This window comes from Dermatophagoides farinae, chromosome 5 (genome assembly GCF_024713945.1).
Source record: "Dermatophagoides farinae isolate YC_2012a chromosome 5, ASM2471394v1, whole genome shotgun sequence".
Lineage (NCBI taxonomy): Eukaryota > Metazoa > Arthropoda > Arachnida > Sarcoptiformes > Pyroglyphidae > Dermatophagoides > Dermatophagoides farinae.
This window is the reverse complement of record NC_134681.1, coordinates 1,329,390-1,354,061: the sequence shown is the minus strand read 5'-3', so window position 1 is coordinate 1,354,061 and position 24,672 is coordinate 1,329,390. Positions and strand designations below refer to the sequence as shown.

At 29.8% G+C, this 24,672-nt stretch overlaps 3 protein-coding genes across 6 annotated transcripts; all 3 read left to right on the top strand.

The window, feature by feature from the left end:
• Nucleotides 1-244: 244 nt before the first annotated feature.
• Nucleotides 245-12,716, top strand: LOC124499799 (calcium-activated potassium channel slowpoke). The gene is made up of 19 exons (XM_047063771.2): nt 245-1,705; nt 1,782-2,128; nt 2,202-2,284; nt 2,907-3,003; nt 3,173-3,284; nt 3,357-3,508; nt 4,150-4,242; nt 4,368-4,531; nt 4,628-4,964; nt 5,206-5,278; nt 6,184-6,299; nt 6,712-6,995; nt 7,126-7,202; nt 7,326-7,391; nt 8,042-9,539; nt 9,609-9,893; nt 9,983-10,306; nt 10,394-10,910; nt 10,983-12,716. Exons 1-19 carry the CDS (start codon nt 1,558-1,560, stop codon nt 12,021-12,023), a joined length of 5,814 nt encoding a protein of 1,937 aa, XP_046919727.2. The 5' UTR covers nt 245-1,557; the 3' UTR covers nt 12,024-12,716.
• Nucleotides 12,717-14,847: 2,131 nt separating this feature from the next.
• Nucleotides 14,848-16,513, top strand: LOC124499464 (uncharacterized). Its single transcript, XM_047063377.2, has 5 exons — nt 14,848-15,021; nt 15,076-15,397; nt 15,469-15,486; nt 15,570-15,834; nt 15,905-16,513. The coding sequence occupies exons 1-5, from the start codon at nt 14,935-14,937 to the stop codon at nt 16,323-16,325; spliced, it is 1,113 nt and encodes a 370-aa protein (XP_046919333.1). The 5' UTR covers nt 14,848-14,934; the 3' UTR covers nt 16,326-16,513.
• A 1,560-nt stretch (nt 16,514-18,073) lies between these two features.
• LOC124499234 (NADP-dependent malic enzyme) lies at nt 18,074-24,602 on the top strand. 4 transcript variants are annotated; one of them, XM_075731367.1, is made up of 7 exons: nt 18,155-18,359; nt 18,800-19,015; nt 21,911-22,252; nt 22,365-22,724; nt 22,789-23,262; nt 23,329-23,554; nt 23,618-24,602. In XM_075731367.1, exons 2-7 carry the CDS (start codon nt 18,836-18,838, stop codon nt 24,190-24,192), a joined length of 2,157 nt encoding a protein of 718 aa, XP_075587482.1. In that variant the 5' UTR covers nt 18,155-18,359; nt 18,800-18,835; the 3' UTR covers nt 24,193-24,602. The 4 variants fall into 4 exon arrangements, with proteins under 4 accessions (XP_075587481.1, XP_075587482.1, XP_046919073.1 ...); XM_075731365.1 differs by lacking the exons at nt 18,155-18,359; nt 18,800-19,015 and adding exons at nt 19,632-19,659; nt 19,754-20,169; XM_075731366.1 differs by having other exon boundaries at nt 18,074-19,015.
• The last annotated feature ends 70 nt before the right edge of the window (nt 24,603-24,672 follow it).

Below are 24,672 nucleotides of genomic sequence, written 5' to 3'. Positions count from 1 at the left end.
ACATCAAATGGCCATTCATCATTATCATAAGCAAAATTGATCAATCAAAATTATCAACATCATCATCATCGATTTTGATCATCGGATATATAGATTTTTATTTCTACAACGATAATAATAATAAAAATAACAGAAGAAACAAAATCAACTATTCTATATTCAAGTCCATTATTTTCATTCAATGAAAATGAATTCATCTTTGAGCTTATGATTATTTTTTATTTATTGATCAAATCGGACAACAACAACAACAACAACAAAATAAAAGCCGATATGGAAATATGTTGTATTGGTCATTGAAATTACAGTAAAAAAAAATTCTATTGCAAAGACAAAAAGAATTCCACAACAACGATAATCATAATAAAAGCTGAGAGAAAAAAAATCCCAAATCATCATCATCATCATTATCATCATCATCATCATCATACCAAAAAAAAATACAATGAATCAAAAAATGAAAAAATGAAACGGAAACGAAAAGATCCACCATAGTTGTAATAATAATCAATAAATAAATAAAACAAGAACCAGAAATACATTCGAAAATAATATCATCATCATCATCATCGAATATCAATGGATGGTATTAATAAGAATCATCATCATCATCATCATCGAAAACGTGATTAAATTTGTCAATTAGACACAAACATACAGACACTGACATACACACCCACACACATCCACATACACTAATAATATAAACATTTCTAGAATATTATATATATAGATTTATAATAAGAACAACAACAACAACAACAACAAAAAATTGAAACACGTAAGCAAAAAAATATACCCAATTCGTGTGTGCGACTTTTACACACTGACGCCCACCCAGATACATACGCCCATTATATCATAATTATATTATTACAATTCATCATAGAGAACAAAATAAATGATGAGAAAATAAATTTGAAAAAGAATAAAATTAAATTTTAAAATCATTTTAAAAATAATGTTATTTTTATCATTACAAATTCACACACACACAAACACACACACCCACTATGAATGAATGAATGAAATATATCAAGATGTCTACATTATCATAAACATCATCATCATTAGCAAGTTATTTAAATATATTATAATTATATACAAAGTAAACTAATAAATGGTCCATATTGATTGATTGATTGATTGATAAATACTTATGGTCCATGAATTTTTGCCCAAAAATATGCAAGTGAACAACAACAACAACAACGACAACAACAAAAAAAAAACCTGAAAACTTGACTTGAATTATGTTATCATCATCATCATCATAATCATCATTATCATTATCATCGTAAATATCAATATATTCAACAACAATATTGACACACTAACACACACACACACACAGATATTGACAACTAACCAGAAAAAAAATTTTTGCAGGCAACCATCGCCCATTTTTATTAATATTATTAATATCATCATTATATACACACGAAACGACTTGATTATCATAATTATATCGGATTCAATAATATTGCCGTTGAATAATAATAGAAAGTGAAAAAAAAACTGGAAAAAAGAGGATAACAAACAGAAGAAAAAAAAATCATGTCATCAAATTATCTAAACCCATATCAGATACGGGATAGTACAATGTACAGTAGTTATCCACCACGTTCACCTGAAGAAGCACTTTGTCTACAGGATAGAAAATGGTGGGCATTTCTATTGTCCAGTATTTGTACATTTTTGGCAGGTAAATTATTATTTTTTTTCTTTGAAAACATTGCTATATATCTATAATAAATAAATATCCAATTTCCTGAATCTAGGCATATTCATCGTATTGGTTTATCGATTGATTGAATTTCTATTCTCAAGTTCCAATTCAAGATCTGATCATATGAAAAGTAATCAACAACAATATCAACAACAGCAGCAACGGCAGCAGCAACAACAACAACAACAGAATACAAATCAACGTGATGGTGCTGCTGGTGTCGGTGTCTATCAAGGTCCACATCATCATCCACAAACCAGTAGTGGTAGTACTGGACAATTGAAATTTCAGAATCAAGAATCGGTTGGATTTTTTAATCAAGATCTTGGTTGGATTGCTGAAGCAAAAGATTGGGCTGGTGAATTAATTTCAGGTCAATCGACTACTGGTCGTATTTTGGTATGTTAATCATTTAATCCTTTTTTTTCAATCACAATCAATAAATTAATTAATAATCATTATTTCCACATAGGTTGTGCTTGTATTTTTACTTTCAATTGCATCGCTTATCATTTATTTTATTGATGCATCGAGAACTGGTCCGCCAGGAATCGGGTAAGTTTTATGAAAAAAAAACATACTGGGGAAAAAAAATTCTTTTCTTTCAAAAAAAAAAAAAAAAAAAAAAAAAAAAAAAAAACAAAAATGTAAGCTAGAGAAAAAATTTTCTTCCCTATAATAAAAAACAATAAAAACAGAATAATTTCATAATTCATAAGAATATTTGATGAATAAATGCAATTGATATTCTGGTAGACGCGGGCAATTTATTCATAATAACTATTATTTATATAATCATCATCATCATCATCATTTACATAATTGAATAGTCAAAATGTTGCGAAATACACACACACACACACACACACACACACACACACACACATGTATGAAGAAAGAAAATGGAAAATAATTTTTAAAGAGAATTTTTCTGTTGATTTTTATTCCATAAGTTTTTATTATATACTGGATTCATTTACTTATAATGCTAGTCAATTGTTCTTGTTGTATTTATTTCAATCTGATGATGATGATTATGATGATTATGATGGTGATATTCTCATCATCTAATTCATTCATTATTCAATGAATAATAATAATAAACAGAAGAAGAAATACTAACTATATTGTCATTTGTTTCTTTCTTTTTTTTTTTTTATTTCTTTCGCCATTATAGTGACAATGTTGAAAAATGCCAAAAATGGAATGAAAATGCTACACAACAATTTGATTTGGCATTAAACATTTTCTTTATGGTCTATTTTTTCATAAGAGTATGTGTTTTTTGTTTTTGTTTTTGTTTTTCTTGTTATTATTCTTGTTTTTTGCTGCATAATTTATTCGGTTAAATAATTTTTATTGATGAATAATATTTCTTATTTATGTAACAAAATCAACACAAAAAACAAATGGAAATTTCAAATCATCATCATCATATATTAGTTCATAGCTGCCTCAGATAAATTATGGTTTATGCTCGAGCTTTATTCATTTGTCGATTATTTTACGATACCGCCTTCATTTGTTTCAATTTATGTTGATCGAACCTGGATCGGTATGTTTTTTGTATTTGTTTTTGTTTTTTAAATGATAATTATTTTCAATCATCATTGCATCCGAATTTTAGGTCTACGTTTTCTTCGTGCACTTCGTTTAATGTCATTTCCAGATATTTTACAATATCTAAATGTATTAAAAACATCATCATCAATACGTTTGGCTCAATTAATTTCAATTGTTGTTAGTGTTTGGTTAACGGCTGCCGGTCTTATACATTTGGTAAGTTTTATTTTGATTTCCAGTTGTGATCCAATGAAACCAGAAAAAAACAGAAAACAGAAAAACAGAAATGACAGAATATTCTCTTGAAATCCCATGTAGAATATAGATGCTATATATTATTATTATTATTACATCACGCAAATCAACAATGATCATTTTGATATGGTCAAATATGGTTTTTTTCATATAAAAACCATCATGTACCTTTTACATTTCCTTCAATTTCAATATGTTAAATTGATCTGGTTATTTTGTTCGAATTTGATTACACATACACGCACACACTTATGAACAAGATCCGATTCCGATTCCTATTGCGTGTCAACATGTCATCGTAATCGTCATTGATGATGATGAGGACAATTATTCATTTCATTTTCTAGATTCTTGTGGTTGTTGTTGTTGTTAACATTTCAAATAGCTTTGGCATTGGTTTTTTTTTGTCACCTAACAAATCAAATGTTTAATCAGAAATGAAGACCATATCTCATTTTAGGATGATTAAATTTTGTTGTTTCTTCTCTCTCTCTCTCTTTTTGTGATCATTATTGTTCAACATATGTTTGTTAAATGTCAATATGTTGATTGAATTGTTCTTTTTTGTTGTTGTTGTTTTTATTTGTTTTTGTTTCATGTAGCTTGAAAATTCAGGTGATCCATTGGATTTTCGTAATGGCCATTATATGTCCTATTGGGATTGTGTTTATTTTCTTATTGTCACCATGTCTACGGTAAGCTAGTTTAGAATTTTTTTTTTTTGTTTGTTTGTTGTTGTTTCTGACTAATCGATTAAATGATTCGTTGTTGTTGTTGATGATGATGATGATGGTAATTAATTATAATAAATTATAATTAGGTTGGCTATGGTGATATACATTGTAAAACAACCTTGGGTCGTACATTTATTGTTTTATTTATACTGGTCGGTTTGGCCGTATTTGCCTCTTGTATACCGGAAATTATTGATCTTATTGGATCGAGGCCAAAATATTCGGGTACATTTAAATCCGAACGAAGAAGGTTTGTTTGTTTTATTGTTTTTGTTTTTCCCATATTTGGATTTTTAACAAAATTCATGATTTTTAATCGTTTTTTTTTGTTTTATTCATTTTCAAGACATATCGTTGTCTGTGGTCATATAACCTATGAAAGTGTTAGCCATTTTCTCAAAGATTTTCTACATGAAGATCGTGAAGATGTTGATGTTGAAGTTGTATTTCTACATCGTAAACCACCGGATCTTGAATTAGAAGGTTTAATAAAACGTCATTTTACAACTGTTGAATTTTTTCAAGGTTCTGTGATGAATCCAATCGATTTAAGTCGTGTAAAAGTATATGATGCAGATGCATGTTTAGTATTAGCCAATAAATATTGTCAAGATCCAGATGCAGAAGATGCAGCAAATATAATGCGTGTTATTTCAATAAAAAATTATAGCGATGATATTCGGGTATGTATCATAAATATTACAAAAAAAAATACCAGAAATCTTGTTGGTCGAAATTTCATAATCAAATTGATGATATAGATATTTCAAAACGTGAGATAGAAGAAGAGAAAAAAAAATCGAAAAAACATTCTGTTCTTTGTTTGTTTGTCAATCTTCTTAAAAATTTCATATGTTTTATACTTCATTTTCAATATTCTGTTTCTTTTTCGTTTTTTTTTATTCATTCCATATATATATATAGGTGATTATTCAACTAATGCAGTACCATAACAAGGCCTATCTACTTAATATTCCATCTTGGAATTGGAAAAGAGGTTTGTATATAAGAACAAAAAATTATTCTATCCATACAACATATATTTCGAAATCATCATCAAATTATTTTCCATTTTCCATTTCTATATTCCTTTTTTTTTTTTGCTTTTCTCCGTTTCGAGTGTCATCGGTGTGTCCTGTTCATTCATTCACAAATGATGAAGATTTAATTAAGCTTTTTTTCCATTTTTTTTTTTTTGGTCGATTGTCATTATCGTAGTCATTTCTATTACAATTATCAACGATGATAATGATGATGATGATGATGATGATGACAAATAAAAATCCAGTACCATCCATACAGGCTAGTCATTTAATTTTATATAAACCATCCATTCATTCCACCATTCCGTCAATCAGTCAGTCAGTCAGTCAGTCAGCCGGTTAGTCAACTAGAAAAACAGAAGTATAAAAATCCAGTAACAGCAGCAGCAGCAGCAGCAGCACCAATGATATTAGATTCTAGAATCATCTAGATAAATGCAAAATATAAATACACCACTAACAACACTACCCTTTCAATATTTTCATCAGCTATCCAGTAGTAATATAACCGACATTTTTTTTTGTTTGTTACGGAAATTGTTCTCTAGTATTTTTTTTTTCTTATTTTCACCAAAAACATGTAAATACACACACAACAGACACACATCTCAAAATAAAAATCTCTCTTCTGTTCATTAAATTAATGATCCATATCGTTAACACTCATTCATGATATATGTCTGGATCTTGTTGTAAACGAAACAAAAAATTGCTAAACAACAAGAAAGCAAGCAAAAATAAAATAAAAAAAAATTCCTGACCACACACACACACAAACACATGCATACATTGATTGAAAGTCTTGAAATTTTTTTTTTTATTCTCTGGTCAATTTTTTTTCCATATTATTATGTTCCAGGTGATGATGTAATCTGTGTAAGCGAACTTAAACTTGGTTTCATTGCTCAATCTTGTCTGGCACCGGGATTTTCAACAATGTTGGCCAATTTATTTGCTATGCGATCATTTAAAACGGTATGTGATACGTGAATTTTTTTTTGTTGTTTACCACCGTGTTATATTCATTCATTCATTATGATAATTATTATTCTACGGTATGGGTTGTGTCTTGTTCAATCTTTTTTTTTGTTGTTGCTCTTGTTACCAATATAAATATAATCATTTATAATCTACATATATATCATATATATGTGTATATGTATGTGTATTTGGTGAATTATTTGTAGAAAGAAAAAAGGAAAAAAAAACACAAAACGAATAAAAAAAAAGTGAAAGCATAACCTTACATAATATTAATTAATTGTATGATAATTGTCTACTGATAATAATAATAATACGGTATAACGAGGACGACGACGACTATGATGATGACTTATTACTCATTTGCATATCGGTTTTTTTTCCTCTCATTTTATTCACATCATAGGCACCTGATATGCCTTCATGGCAAAATGATTATCTTTGTGGTACTGGAATGGAAATGTATACTGAATATCTGAGTCCAGCATTCGAATATATGACATTTCCACAAGCAGCTGAACTTTGTTTTTTAAAACTTAAATTATTATTAATTGCAATAGAAATATCATCACCAGATAAAACCGAAGAAACTGGTTCAAATATATTGATTAATCCGAAATCAAATTTTGTACGTATTCAGGGAAAAACGCAAGGATTTTTTATGGCACAAAGTGCCGATGAAGTTAAAAGGTTTGTTGTTTTGTTTTGTTTTTGTTTTTTTTTTTTGGATTCCTCAATCATAAATTCATTGAATTAATTTACTGATTCACACACACACACACACACACACTTTCTCTCTCTCTCTCTCTATATTGCACAGAGCATTATGGTATTGTAAAATATGTCATGCTGATATCAAAGATGAAAAAGTGATTAAAAAATGCAAATGTCGTATGTGTATGTAATCCATTTGATTTTCAAAGAGAAAAAAAATTTTTCATTTTTTCGCATTTTTTTTTCTTCTTCTTCTTCTTCTTCTTCTTCTTCCAACCACCACTAATAATCATCACAATGAATCAGATGAAGGAAACGTATTGCCCAGACATTCAATCGTTGAATTTGCTCGCAGTACACGTAAACATCGAGGTAATTATAAATTGTTTTTTTTTGTTGAAATTTATTTTTTTCCATTCTGGAAACAATAACCCATCATCATCATCATCATCATTTTATTATTATTATTATTCTTGAATTTTTTCACTTACACACACACACACCCACAATATCAAATGTCAAATGTCATGCTTTTAGTTTTTTTTTTTTTTAGTTTTATGCATTCTATTTATTGCTTGATTCTTGTGAAAATTCTTTCCAATTCCTATTCCAAACACTTATCCATCCACATCCACATTCACATACACAAATTGAAAATATCAATAAAACAAAACGTAAACAAAAAAAATCTAATTGCTGCTTTTCATTATTCTATTTTTTTTCTCTCTTTTTTTCACATATTTTTTGTCTGTCTGTTTTTTGTTGTTGTTGTTGTCGTTGTCGTTGTTGTTATTGATTTTTATCATTTAATTCACTAACATTTTTCATTTTCCAATCACCAATGATTTTTGTTTTTCCATGTTGTTGTTGTTGTTGCTGCTGCTGCTACTGCTGCTGTTGAATTATGCTTGTACAAATGCAACAAACACACACACACACAAACGCATTGAAATTGAATCATAAAAATATCAATTGCACTTGTGTCTACAATCAAAATTTGAATTCAAAAAAAAACCAATTAGTTCAAATTGCTCATCAAGTACCGGAATATATTGTACAACCACCACCACCACCAACACAACTACCCATATTATCATCAACGACAAGCGGAAAAATAACAACATCTATGACCAACCCGTTACAACAACAACAACAACTACAACAAAGATTAGTATCAGTACAACAGACGCCTTTTACACAGCCAATTTTAGTGCCACAACAACAGCAACAACAACAACAACTACCACCGCCTATATCATCATTATTACATCATCAAGTTCATTATAATAATTTTGAAACGACCATTTTACCTCAACAAACGATAAATTGTCCACAATTATCAAATGGCGGTTATCATCATCATCAACATGGACTACGAAATCGTCATGGTACATCATCATCAATGATGAATATGGCTATATCAAATTCATCATCAACAGCTGTAGCAGCAGCAAAAACAATGATTGTGCCACCACCATATTCATATTCAGTACCACCGCCAAGTTCATTAAATCATCATCCACATGGACATCATTTGATCAACGTTAATGTTGATGATCCAAACAACAATGGTAATCATCATCATCCACAAGATATTGATATTAATATTGATGGACAAATAACACCAGAACCATCATTTCAACGAAGACGTTTAGCATCATATCCGATGCAGCACGAATCATTATATCATCATCAACAACAACAACAACAACATCTGCATCAACAACAATTAGCACAATATCAGCATAGCCATAGTATATATAGTAACCAACACCGAATGCACCATTCACAACAACAACAATTACATCAGCACTATCAGCACCAACGCCATTTTACACAAACCGATCCTTTATTATTGCCTTATCATACTCAGAATAATCCTGATTCTGTTGTTGTCGATGATGATGTTGTTGATGTTGATGATGATGTTGATGTTGATGTTGATGTTGATGATCCTGATGATATTGTTACAGATATATATCATCCACATACAGCACCACCGGCAAGCCATTATCCATCACAATCAATACAACAACAACATCAGCAAATATCAGCAACAGCTCCAGCTATCGTTACTGGATCATCCGTTACTACTGGTGGTTTTGGTGATTCAACAACAGTTGTTAATAATAATAATAATTCCATTCCCGGTGGACAACAATTATCTAATACTAATCGTGTACAACATCAACAACATCATCCACAATCTGGATCACATCATCATCATCATCATCAACAACAACGACATTCAATGGTACATATGTCAACGAATGATCTTTATACAAATATTTATGATGAAAATCGTGATGGCCTGAATCCTGGTGCACAATCATCATTATCCAATTATATTTCGGGTACAACACCATATGAACATCATCAACGTAATACAACCGGTGGTGTTACATTTGGTGGTATTACTAGTACATCAGATCCATCAGATCCACAACAACGTTCATCATCAGCATTACCATATACTGATACACAATTGGCACGATTATCATATGAAGTTAAAAAATTAATGTAAGTTTATTATTATTATTATTACTGACACATGGATTTTCTCTAAAAAAAAAAATTATTATTTTTCAGGCCTACAGCTGCTAAACCAGAAACATTCGGCCTAAGTACAACCGGTATTGCAAATGGACCCGATATGATGGGATTTGAAGATAGTGAATTTGATTTTGATCGTACTGAAATGAAATATGATTCAACCGGAATGTTTCATTGGTGTCCAGCCAAATTGATTGAAGATTGTGTTTTGGATCGTAATCAGGCTGCAATGACCGTATTAAATGGACATGTTGTCGTTTGTTTATTTGCCGATCCAGATTCACCATTAATCGGTTTACGTAATCTAGTTATGCCATTGAGGTAATGATTATGACTAGAAGATTTATTTCCAACAAATAATTGCTAATTTTATTTTTTTTAAACCATTCATGCATTGTTTTTCTATGTAGAGCATCAAACTTTCAATATCATGAGCTTAAACATGTTGTTATTGTTGGAAATGTTGAATATTTACGTCGTGAATGGAAAATGTTACAAAATTTACCAAAAATCAGCGTATTAAATGGATCACCATTATCCAGAGCTGATTTACGTGCTGTTAATATTAATCTATGCGATATGTGTGTTATATTATCAGCAAAAATTCCATCATCAGATGATCCAAATCTAGCGGATAAAGAAGCTATATTGGCCAGTTTAAATATAAAAGCAATGACTTTTGATGATACATTAGGGAATCCAAATGAAGATGTTTCCGATGGTCGTCAAAAAGGGTTTGTTGTTGATGAAATTATTATTATATATTTAGTTTAAAATTATTGTGCTAATTTTAATTTTTTTTTTCACTTTTTTCTGATTAGAGTTCCATTAATCACTGAATTAGTGAATGATACAAATGTACAATTCTTAGATCAAGATGATGATGATGATCCGGATACGGAATTATATCTAACACAACCATTTGCATGTGGCACAGCATTTGCCGTATCCGTATTGGATTCATTGATGTCAACAACATATTTCAATGCAAATGCATTAACATTAATTCGATCATTGATTACAGGTGGTGCTACACCTGAACTTGAGCTTATATTAGCTGAAGGTGCCGGTTTACGTGGAGGTTATTCTACAAGTGAAACATTAAAAAATCGTGATCGTTGTCGTGTAGGACAGATATCATTGAATGAAGGTCCATTAGCTAAACATGGTAATGGTGGTGAATATGGTGATTTATTTGTTGAAGCATTACGTGCCTATGGTATGCTTTGTATCGGTATATCACGTTATCGTGATCTAGAATGGACTGATAATGCTTCAAATAAACGTTATGTGATTACAAATCCACCAATTGAAATGACTCTTTATAGTTCTGATCTGGTATGTGTGTTTTATTGTTGTTTTACATGTAAAGACTAAATTAACCCTTTATATTCATTTTTTTCCATTCAGATATACGTATTACTTCAATTTGATCCCGGTATTGAAGGTCATAAAATAGCAAGAAAACGAGCTAATGATCCTAGCTGCATGAATCATCAATTACCGAATTTTGAAGATGATCTTATCACTGTGATTGATTCACGAATTGCATCGTCCAAATTGAATCGTAATCATAATTCTGCTCATCATCATACAACATCACAGCAACAAACATCATCACAACCTCAGCAACCACCACAACCACAACCACCACTACAACCATCATCATCATTACCACCACCACAAGGACCTCATCATTTACATAATCCACATCCACATCATCATTCAAGTATAAATATCAATAAAATTATTGATCCAATATCACAGCCACCTGTAATGGATAATAACCGTACGAATTGGATGGCACAATCATCAACATCGATAAACATAGCAGCCATTGATCAGTCTACAACAAATGGAAATGTAAGCGGTAAATTTCCCGGTTCAGTTCGATCACGATCAAGTGATAATGCATTGATACGACGACGACAAATTTCTGATCTTATCAATGATGACATCTATACAATCGATGAACAGCCATCATTATCAGCTACCCATCATAATCATCGACATCATAATTATCATCATGATGGCTATCCGGATGGTGTTGGTGGTGTAGAAAATAATATTGTTAATAATAATCAACAACAACGACGTGGCCATTCATCAACACCATTTAGTGATACAACAAGAGGTGTTGTTGGTCCTGGTTCGGCAATTAATTATGGTCGAAGTTCAGTAAATGGTTTCACTACACATCATAATCCATTAAATATATCAACACAACAACAATCATCAACATTGATACAGCAACAACAACAACAACAACAACCAAATTCACGTCCATCTACAGCGGCAAATCATACACATCGAGCTCATTCTGATCATTCATTACGAAGTCGTAGCCATCAAACAAATCATCAAGGTTCATCAAGACATCGTTCATATAGTTCATATCCACATCGTCGTTTACCGATGCCCGTACATATAAATTATCCAAGTGAATGGTGACATTCATTCACTCACTCACTCACTCACTCACTAAACACTAATAACACATCCTTATATCAATAACAACAACAACAACAACGATCCTAATTGCCCGGTTAAAACAGGTTAAAAAAAATACCGATAAAAAAATTGAGAAAAAAAAGAAAAAACAATTCCAATTTACCCAAAAATAAACAAAACAAAACAAAACAAAACAAAAATTTGATCTTCATGTTGTGTGTTGAAAATGTCCAACTATTGTCATGTAACTATTATCATGATTATCATATAAATATATCAGGCCCAAATTCTTTTTGAATTTATATATTTCATTATTATCACCAGATACAAAACCAAAACAAAAAAATTTTGAAGTGTTTTTTTTTGTCACTTTGAAATTTTCCGGATATGAAAAACAAAAAACAAAACAAAAAAAAACAAAAAACAAACAAACAATGAAACAGACAAAACAAACGTCCAATTTCCATTACTATTTATATTTATATTTATACTTACATTTGATGATCTGTTTCGGTTTTTTTTGTATTTCTGATTTAAAAAAATTTTTTTTTGTTGTCTTTTTTTTCCGCTTTCATTTTATCTCCTAATATACAATATAAAAACTGTCGTGATTCCGTAATTCCGTAATTTCTTCTTCGTTTTTTTTTTAAATTCTGATATGAAAAACCTACGATTCTTTTCATTATTGTTGTCGTTATTGTTGTTGTTGTTGTTTTTTCTGTACTTAATTGTTGTGGTTTTTATTTTGCAAATTTCCATTCTTTTCTATCAATTACTGTTTGATTTACTGATTGATCTTACACACACACACACACACACACATACACAAAAGAACTATGAATTTATTGATTGAAAATATCGATTATCACATTGAAACTATAATATATCAATTATCAATTATCATCATCATCATTCCTATTACTACTTATACATAATCAATTTGAAAATTGTTGGTCAAATAATGATTGTCCATAACAGAGAAACAAAAAACAAAAAACAAAAAAAAAACAACAAAAATTTAAAAAATATGTGTAAACCTATGGCTCCACCTATTGATCGAGCCATTTACTAATCATCATCATTAACGACCTATGCCCGATGACAAAAAAAAAGCCATAAAAACCGATGTGATTTTCTCATCCCTATCTCTCTCTCTCTCGCTCTTTATTTTTCTCCCCTCCTTGTTCCGTCTCATAATCATCTTTTGATTTTGTTTTCATTTTAATCAATTTCAAAACGGAAAAAAAAGAAAACAATTCTTCATTTGTTGTTCATTTTGTTTGTTTGATTGTATACAAAATTATTTTAAATTTAAAATTGAAAAAAATTTGAATTTGATTGAATTTTGAATTTTTCTTCTTCTTCTTCTTCTTCTTCATCTTCTTTACATATATCTTTCTTCGAATGTTTCAAAATTTTTTTTTCTATACCAACAAAAGATGATCATTTCGTTTTCTGTCAACACACACACACACACACACACGCATTTATTCTTCTTATCCATGTGTATTTACAAACAAACAAACAAAAAAAAAATTTGATGAATTTTTGGACCAAAAAAAGAAACAACAAACTATGTAGCAGCTAAAAGTCAGCTACGCACGCCTGAAAACATTTATATCAGACAAAACACAATGAAATTAAGGTGGAAAAGAAGAGAAGAAAAAAAATGAAATTTAAATAAAAAAAAAAAAAATGAATCTATAAATGATAATTAATAATTTTCTTTTTGGAATTGCATACTGTAGTCTATTCAATATTTATCAAAAAAAAAAAAAAAAAAAAAAAAAAAAAAATGGTAATATGATACGATGTGTGTGTGTGTATGATATTTCATTGCCGATATCGATAAATTCAATCAACTATATGGATTGATACAATTCAAATCATTGAAAATCATCATAGTGAAAAAATTATATCATCAATTTGATGCAAGAAAATCACGTTCCCACATAAGGTTATTGATCAATCGAGATTTATATCAATCAATGTCGGCATAATGAACCGAAAACAAAAAACAAACAAACAAAAAAAAACTTTTAAAATCTAAAATCAAATCTTGATTGATTTTCAATTGATATAATTTGTTTATAATTTTAACAAATCAATTGCCATTATTCAAGTATTTGATTACCATTTGATAAGAAATTGAATCAATTTTGAAAATGATGAATAAAATTTCATAAGTGACAATAAACCATTGATGAAACAAAAAAGTTGCTTAGTTTGCGCAAGAAAAAAAATAAATAAATATAAATAAATCCGATTACCAAACGGATTACAATCAATTACAATCAATCAATAATTGATTGTGGATTCAGACATTTTTCAATCTATATATTTTTTTTTATATTGATGAAAAATCAGATGAAAAAAAACCAAATTGATTTTATCATCATCATCATCATCGATTGATTATTCGATGAAATTGCATAAATCATTTGAATGCACAAGATTTTTTTTGGCTGCCAATTTTATTGACATTGTCGTTTCAAGTTAGATTCATAAACATTTCTCACATATAATAAGTATCTATAAATCTGTCTGTCTGTCTGTGTATGTGTGTGTTTGTATATTATTCTCATTTGACATTTGATTTCTTTTGCCCATATCAAGATTTGGGCAACACACACACACACACACACATAATATCATCATTGGCTTTTTTTCCAAGCTATCATCATTATTGTTGTTGATTTGCCGTTCTTGTCTTGATTAAAATGATCACAAATCAATAAAATCAAAATTTTTCCTTTAATTTTTTGTTCAGTTCAATAGTCTATTTGATGATTATGATTAATAATTGTTATATAAATAGCAAATCTACTATTTGGCTATCATTTTGTATTTTTTTTCTGTCTGGATTAGCCACCAACGCCGATATTTTTTTTTGGTTTGAATAACTTTGAATATGATGAAATTCACAGTGAAAAATATTCTTATTCTATGGACCTTTATGGCCATTATTGGTTCTCTATTACCGGTCGAAACACAGGCTGTAAGTTAAATACGTTTTCCTGTGTTTGGTGGGTGTATAATATTTTTCTCATAGTCCGGTTGGTTTGGCTCAAGTGATGAAAGTACACCACCATCAGCCGATAATGATATCGATGATGATGATATTATGGATGGTGAGGATATTCATACAATTAAAGAAGTAGAACCAATCGAACAATTTCCACCAGCCAATAGTGGACAAGATGGTGGCCAACAACAGCAGCAGCAACAACAACAACAACAACAACCACAAGAACAAGATCAAGATCAAGAACGAAGAAATCAGCTACAACATCAGATGGGAAACAGTGGTGTTCCAGTGGCATCTAGTGGTTATCCGGAAGAAGATCCACGACAATCACAACAATCATATTATGGTATTTAAATCATTGTTCAATGAATCTATGAATTTTTTTTAAATCCAGATATTTTTTCTTTCGAAAATCAGGCAATTTTGGGCAACCAGGTAAACAATGAAAAAAAAATCTTGGACATAGATCTTTTTGTAAATACAATTCATTATCATTATTATTATTATTTTTATGTTAGAACAAACTTGTGGTGAAAATCAATACATGTGTCGAAAGGTTAGTCCAAATCAACCACATGTACGTTGTATACCAAATGAATGGAAATGTAATGGCCTAAGAGATTGTGAAGAAAATGATGATGAAGATGGTTGTTCTGGTAATAACCAACAATATCCATATCATCATCCACAAGTTGAACAATGTTCACCTGGACAACATACATGTTATGGTACCGGTATGCATGTTAATATGCCACTTAAATGTTTAGATAGACAATTAGTATGGTAAGTGGAATAGAAATTTTATTTTATTTTTTTTTTAAATTAAATTCAAAATATTTTCATTCAATTCAAGCGATCAACGTGCTGATTGTCCATATGGTGATGATGAACGATCATGTCCACCATCTCAACAAGAATCAAATCAACAACAACATGGTAGTGTATATCCATATCCAGGACAACAACAACAACAACATAATGATGGATATCCATATCAACAACAAGGTGGACAATATTCTGATCAAACACAACAACATCGACAAGGTTATACAGGATTAAATCAACAACAATATTATTCACCAACAACAGGTGGCGTTGATCGACGATTATATAATGGTGATAATTCACCATCTACCAGTGGTATTCATCCAGGTAGCAATAGTAACAATAATGATAATAATGATGCATGTCGTGGTGGTCGTAGTGAAGAATATATAAAACGATTAGAATTTCTTGATCGATGTTATCGATCTTGTATGCGTAATCAATTATAAAATTGAAAATTGATTGATTGATTGAAATATGGAAAACAGAATTCATTTTATTTTATCAATCAAAAAAAAAAAAAAAAAACCACAACCACCACTACTATATCATTATTGAAGTCAAGATTTAAGTAATTTTTTTTTGTCATTCAATCAAAAAAAAAAGAACTAAAATTAAATTAAATTAGTGTCACAAATAAGATGTGCATTTTTTTTCATTTCTTCACATTACAAGCGACTAGAAAAATGGGCAAGAAAATTTTTTTCAAAAAGAAAAAATGAAACCGATTAACCTTCGCATTGGAATGAGCAGAACTAAATTTTGTTAAATTTTCTTTAATTTTCAATTATTTTTTTTTTCCATTGAAAATCGGATTTTTTTTTCTTGTTGTTGTCTTCTTATATATGATGATCCAGGTGATGGCCATTTTCCTAGTGCATCATTTTCAAATTGCAAGACCCTCAAATCTGAAAATGATGAAATTTGATTGGATCATCATCATCATCATTATTGTGATCATTGCAACAACAACAATAATGATGATGATGATGATCAACAATACAGGATCGTGATGACCTTCAAGATGAGATTTTTTTTGTCATTTTCCATTTTTTTTTCTATCACATTCGTTCATCATTGTAAATTGTAAAATTATGATTCAATATGATGATTATAAAATAAAAATGGTGATATCCATCGATTGCGTGCACCATCAATGTTTCATCATGAATAATAACCTTGAAGTGGTTTTTTTTCTCCTTTAACGTCGTCGTTGTTGTTGCTGTTGTTGTTGCTGTTGAATTGTCGTTTTTTATTATTTGATTATTTTTTTTTCCAAACACCAAAAAACTTTACTATTTTCCATTCTGCATTCCATTTTGCATTCCTTTTTTCCAATATCCAGTTTGTTATCATTTTGATAATAATAATAATAATGGTAATAAATTTCAATGTTTTATTTTTGCTTGAATAGGAATTTTTCTTTCTTTGGTTCGTTTTGTTTCGTTTAATTCCAGTCCAGTCCATTCCATTCCATTCGATTACATTCATTTTCTGTGCATTTTATAATGTTTATTTGGCTTTAATATTTTATATATCATATATAATTGCAAATTGCAAACATTTTCATCATCATTTTTTTTGCGGTTTTTTTTCTGGTGATGAAGATTCTTTAAGAATTTTTTTTTCTCTCTCTTCAACAATATTCAGTGAAGCATAGAATACTGGAAATTCATTTCACTAATGTGTGTTCATTTATATATGCTATATATATTTCATCTGGCATTTTTTTTTTTTTTTTTTTGATTCCAATTCATCAAGAATTCCACTACTACAACCAGAAAATTTTCATTACTATCACTAAAGAGAGAAAGAGATTGCGCATAATTTCATCTGGTATTTAAGCCAAAACCAAAAAAAAAAAAAAAAAAAACAGAACAAAAACATCGGTAAATGGTAAATAGATTACATTTTCAAAGCTCTGGCGCATCAATCAGCAACTAAAGCAGAATAAAGACAAAGGGCAAAAAACCGCACACACACACACACAATATCTATATGCACATGTCATTCAGCTAGCCAAATATAACACAATATATATATTGAATCTGAGCAATAATAATAAAAACAACACACAATAGCAACGAAAATTGAAGAAGAAGAAGAAAAAAAAATTTTCCAAGGACAATTTTTCATCAACGTTAACATTTTTTTTCGGGTAAATGTTCAACAGCAATGAATGAATGATCTGATGATCAGTACCGAAACACACAAGAAACAAAAAATGCTGTGTTCTAATGCTGTGTTAATTTACGTGTCTGTGTGTGTGAATTGAAATCTGAATAACCGGAGAATTTTGTTTTTCACTATTGCCTCCACTTTTTTTTCATATTTTCATCGTTTTTTGCTTCCTATTTCTATTTTCTATTTTACATTTTTTTTTTGACAGTGATTATGATCTTGTAATTCGTCACTAAATTGTTCATTGTCATCATCATCAACCTAAATAGAAAACGACGACGACGACAACCACCACAAACGTAGTAATAATAATTAGCTTTCTAAATCATAGGCCCAATTATATTTGTTTATTTGTATGATGAACGTTTGTTTTTGGAAGAATTTCCGAAATTAAAGAATCCGAAAAAAAAGACCTAAAAAAGATCACCTTTAGGATTTGTTTATCATTTTGTTTTTTGTTTTTTTGTGTGTGTGTGTGTGTGTGTGTCAATGGGAAAAAAAATTCCCATCACCCGATGAAAATATGCAAATACACACCCACACACAATGATGATGATGATGACATGATCATGTGATATTTTGATTGTAGTTTTTTTTTGCATCATCAATTTGGTCATTAGTTTATTGAATTTATTCATTTTTTCCTTTTTTTCTGTGAAAAAAAAATTCCTCAATCAATTGATTGTCGATTGATATATATGAAAAAAAATACGGAAATATCATTTTTCAAATCAATCCACAGCCACCCTATCATTTGACAAACAAACAAAAAAAAACAATGAATCATCATCTACGATCTAGTCTGATAAATAATATCAATCATTATCATCATCATCCAACAAATCATCATCATCATCATCGATTTTATCATCGTTCAATTTTTCAACAATTAATTCATAATAATAATGAAAAGCAATATACTAGCCAACAAAAAACATCAAGATTTTTTTATCATCAGGTAAGTTGATTGAATATAAATTGGACAACAACAACAACAAAAAGGGTGTTGATTGATTGATTTTTATCGTATCAATAAAATTGTTAACCTTGATAAAAATTGATTGATTGATAAATTCTTTTTTTTTTAAATGGAAAATGATCCAAACTACCTTCATGATGATGATGATGATGATTATAATTGAAATCGATCATTCGATTTAATGTAATAATGATCATTCAACCAATCGAATGCAAGTAATAGTAGTAGTAGTAGTTGCAAGATAAAAACAATAATTATCAACATGATCGAAGCGGAATATAATGATCATCATTATCCGTATCCTTATGTCAATAATTATTGTTTTTTTTTCTTTTTTCCTTTCCTTATTCGCTTCGTTTGTGATTTTCATTGATACATTGAGATTGAGAGACAAACAAATGAAAAAACGAAAAAATTAAAAAAAACAGTTTCTCTTTATGGATGTGTTTTGACTTGTACTTGTTGGATTGAAAAATACATTGGGTTTTCAGAAAAAAAAAACAAAAAGGAACAAACAAACAAACAAAAACTAAAAGCCGAAAAAAAGCAAAGATGAGATTTTAGAAACAACAACATGAAAAGTGAAAGAGAAAGGCCACACACGTGGTGATTTTGAGTTATTGGTTTGTTTTTTTTTTGTTTTTGTTTGTTTGCTGTCAAATAATGATGGAACAATTTGATTGTTATTTTTTTTCATTTTTAATATTTGGACAACAGTTGTTGTTGTTGTTGTTGTTGTTGTATAGCTTCAAAAACTAGCCACTTGCTTTTTGTCAGTATCAATTTGGTTGATAATTTAAACGACGAAATAAATAAAAATCTTTTTACCACCACCACCATCATTAAAAAAAGCGAACTAAATGGGTAATCATATGTGTAGTTCACCATCATCCGGTTGTGGTTGTTTCCGTGTTAGTTCTGAATCAAAAAATCCACCAACAATTTATCGTCATCAACGTCATCATCGTTTTCCAATAGCAAAAGATTCATATGCAAATTGTCCATATATTGAATGTGCTTGTTGTGGTAAAAATCTACGCCGCTGTCAATGTGATTGTGAATTAGCTGGACGTTGTCTTTGTGCTGGTCCATTAAATTATCATCGTCATGATTTTTTAAGCGCTGGTCATCAGGTTTTTATCCAATAAATAATGAAAAAAAAATTTCATTATTTTGTTTGTTTTTTTTCATAATTTCATAATTTCATAATAAATATATATTTCCTGTCAAAAAAACTTGAAATGTATCATTATAATAATCAAATTATTATGAGTCACTACATTTCATTTATTCATTTATTCATTCATTCATTGTTTTATCTGCATTTCAATGACAAATGTCAATATTTACTCATTACACAATCGATCAATTATTATCATTTCATTTTGTTCATTGATCAATGATCAATGATCATACCAGAAACTATACAATAATAATGAACAAAACATTAATTCATTAAAGGTCATACAACAATTTGAATTTCATTTGTATTGAGATTTTAAACCAAAAAAAAAAAAAAAAAACAATGATATATGTGGTCAATGTCAATAATCGGTAAAAATCAATAATTGTTTTGTGTTTCTCATCATATCAATCGTATAAATTGTGGGTAAATTTAAAATGAATGAATGAGAAATTATCAATTATCATTGATGGCCGGATATTGGAAAAAAAATTGACAGATGAAAATGAAAATTTAAAATTTAAAATTTCAATGGCTGCACATAGAAATAAAAATTGGTTAATTTTTTCTCTTTCACTTATGCCAATCTATTTAACCTTGATACTCTCAATTCAAGTGTTTCAATTTTTTTTTCGTCCATTTCTCTTTCACTGTTAGAAATACAATGGTTTTTTTTCCTCCTCTAAATATTTCACAACAACATTGACGACAAACCGATTGATGATGACGACAATATCATCTAAATTTAAATTTTTTTTTTTTTCATTAAATTAAAATTTCCTTAAAAATTGATTCATCAGGTAACAATCCAATCTGAATGAGAATAGAAGAATGAAATTGTTGGCCAAAAATTTTGAAAAATTAAAGAGAAAAGATTGGAAAAAAAAGTTGGATGAAGAGAAAGAAAATGAAAATTTTTTGTTTGACGTATTAAAGGATTTTTTATTTAATTTTTTTTCTGTTTTTTCATCATTTTTTTTTCGTTGAAAAAAAAGCAAAAAAAAAACAGCAAATTTTATCTCTCATATATAAAATACGTACGTACATTTTGTGTGCACGTTCCTGTTTTTTTTTGTGCGTGTGTGTTTGTGAGCGCGTGTGTATTACATGTGTATCCAACGTACATCTTTATCATTGAAAAAAAAAAATTCTCACACTGTCACTGTTTATTCAATTGAATCGATTTTTTTCTCCCTTTCTCTCTTTGTCTTTTTTTCTTTTGGTTTTGTGGTCACAATTTTTCTTCCCCCCCCCTCTCCACAAAAAAATGACAAAAAAAAAACAAACATAAATCCTCTCATCACATGGCTGTGTGTTGCCAATCATTCATTCATTCATTCATTCATTCACTCATTCACTCATCATCATCATTATAAGTGGTTAGTAATGTGAGCCGAGATTGATTGATATTGAGTTGTTGTTGTTGTTGTTGTATTTTTTTATTATTCTCAATCAATTTACAAGTTGTTTGTTTCATTTGCTATATGTAGTGTTGACAGTGTTAACTTTAGTTTGAAAGTTTTTGATTTAATTTCTATAATAATATTGAATCCATTTTGTACAGTACATTTTTGGCTGTACTTTTTTTTTTTTTTTGGTTGTTGTGTGTATATATTCCATGGTTTTTTGTTCACAATTTTCTGAAATCAATTTTTTTTTTGTTCTATTTCATAATAAAAAATTATATTAAGAATTGCGATAAATCAAAATCACCATTAACATTTGGTTATTGGAAATTTTCATCATTGAATAATAAAATAATTCAACGTGCAAGTGGATTAGTCGGTGCTGGTTCATCATCATTAACATTATCAACACCATTTTCAACATCATCACCATTAGCAGCAGCAGCAGCAGCAGCAACAGGTATTGTTAATCGTAAACAACCATTTTCATCATCATCATTATCATCAACATCGACAACATTGTTGGCAAATTTTGAACAACGTAGATTTCGTTCAACATTAGATATTGAGATAGATATGCAGAAATTATGCGGTGTTGATTTATTACGGGAACCGAATGTCAATAAGGTAACAATAATCATACACACACACGCACATACGAACATTTTCCCACCAATTTGATTGTTTTTTTTTTCCTCAATGATTATCACTTCCGTTTTTATCATACAAATATTCATAGGATTTGGCATTCACAACCCGTGAACGAGAAGTATACAAATTGAAAGGTCTATTACCGGCTGCAATACGTTCACAAGAGTTACAGGTACAGATTGTTATGGATAATTTACGTGCTATCAACAGTGAACTGGGCAAATATATGTTTCTTCGTGATCTTCAAGATCATAATAAACGTCTTTTCTATCGTGTATTACAAGTACATACACGTGAATTGATGCCAATTGTTTATACACCGATTGTTGGTCTAGCATGTCAAAAATATAGTTTGATATTTAAACGACCTCGTGGTATGTTTATTACAATCAATGATGCTGGACGTGTTTTTGAAATTCTTGGCAATTGTGGTGAACCAGAAATTAAGGTAATGACAAATTATTTTTTTTTTAAATTTTAATTGACTGAATTTTTTTTTTAATCGATAAAAGGCTATCGTCGTTACTGATGGTGAACGAATTCTTGGTCTTGGTGATCTAGGAGCCAATGGTATGGGTATACCGGTTGGTAAAATGGCACTTTATTCTGCCATTGCCGGTATTCCACCGGAATTAACATTACCGGTCACATTAGATGTCGGTACAAATAATCAAGCCCTTTTGGAGGATCCTTATTATATTGGATTAAAACAACGTCGTGCTACTGGTCCACATTATGATCAATTATTGGATGAATTTATGGAAGCCGTTGTAAAACGTTGGGGACGATCATGTTTGATTCAATTTGAAGATTTTGGCAATAAAAATGCTTTCCGTTTACTATCAAAATATAAAAAAGATTATTGTACATTCAATGATGATATACAAGGTACAGCTTCGGTTGCCGTTGCAGGTATGCTTGCCTCATTCCGTAAAACAAACACAAAAATCAATCAACATAGATTTCTATTCTTGGGTGCCGGTGAGGTACGTGATTCAAATTTACTTTTTTTCCATTCATTTATCCACCTCATCAATTATTATCAATTAAAGGCTGCATTAGGTATCGCTAATCTATTGGTTATGGCTATGATTGAAGATGGAATGGATGAAGAAACTGCACATAGCAAAATATGGCTTATCGATTCACAAGGTTTGGTTACACAATCAAGACCTGGTATTATTGATGATGAACATAAATGGCCATTTGCTAAGAATGTTAAAAGTACAAAAGATTTAATGGAAATTGTTAATCTTGTACAACCATCATGTTTGATTGGTCTGTTTTATTTAACATTTTGTTTTTAACATTTAATTTTCAAAATCATTTTCATCATTGTAGGTGCCGCTGCCGTACCTGGTGCTTTCAATGAATCTATTCTAAAACGAATGGCCGAAATCAATAAGAATCCAATTATATTTGCACTATCTAATCCAACATCCAAAGCTGAATGTACTGCCGAACAAGCGTATGAACATACTGATGGACGATGCGTGTTTGCCAGTGGATCACCATTCAATAATGTTACATACAAAGATCAAACATTCGTACCGGGTCAAGGAAATAATGCATACATATTTCCAGGTGTAGCTTTAGCTGTAATGGCTTGTCAGGTGCATGAAATTGTGGATGAAATATTTTTGGTCGCAGCCAATGCATTAGCTGAACAAGTATCACGTGAAGATCTTGATATTGGTAGTGTTTATCCACCATTGGATAATATTAACGAGGTATCATTACGTTTGGCAACACGTGTAGCAGAATGGCTTTATAATAAAGGCTATGCAAATGTAAGACCAGAACCGGATGATAAATATATATTCCTTAAATCACGTCTTTATGATGCATTATATGATGGATCAAATTTTACTAAACACGTTGAAGAAAGTCATCATGCTTGGCATCAACATGAATAAAGAATCATCATCATCATCATAATCATCATATGCATTATTAATAGAATGAAATGAAATGAAATTAGATGTGATTCAAAATATTTGACATTCACGTTACACATTGAAACAGACAGACAGACAGCAAAAAAAAATTTATTTAATTTTAAAAATGATGATGATGAAAACCAAAACTAAACTAAACTAAAAAAATGCTTTTCTTCTTATCCATTTTGTTTTTCAACAAAACAAAATACACTTTGACATTGACACAAGTATAAGTTAGTAAGTTTGAAAAAAAATTTGCATTTTTAACACCAATACGCATAAACGCACACACACACACACACACACACGAAACACTAAAACAAAAATCAACCATGATTAGGATGAAAAAATGACAATTTTTAACATTAAATTTGAATGGATGGATGTATTGGATTGTGAACACATTGTTGTTGTGGTCGTCGTCGTCGTTGTCGTCGTCGCCGTTGTTGTTGTTGT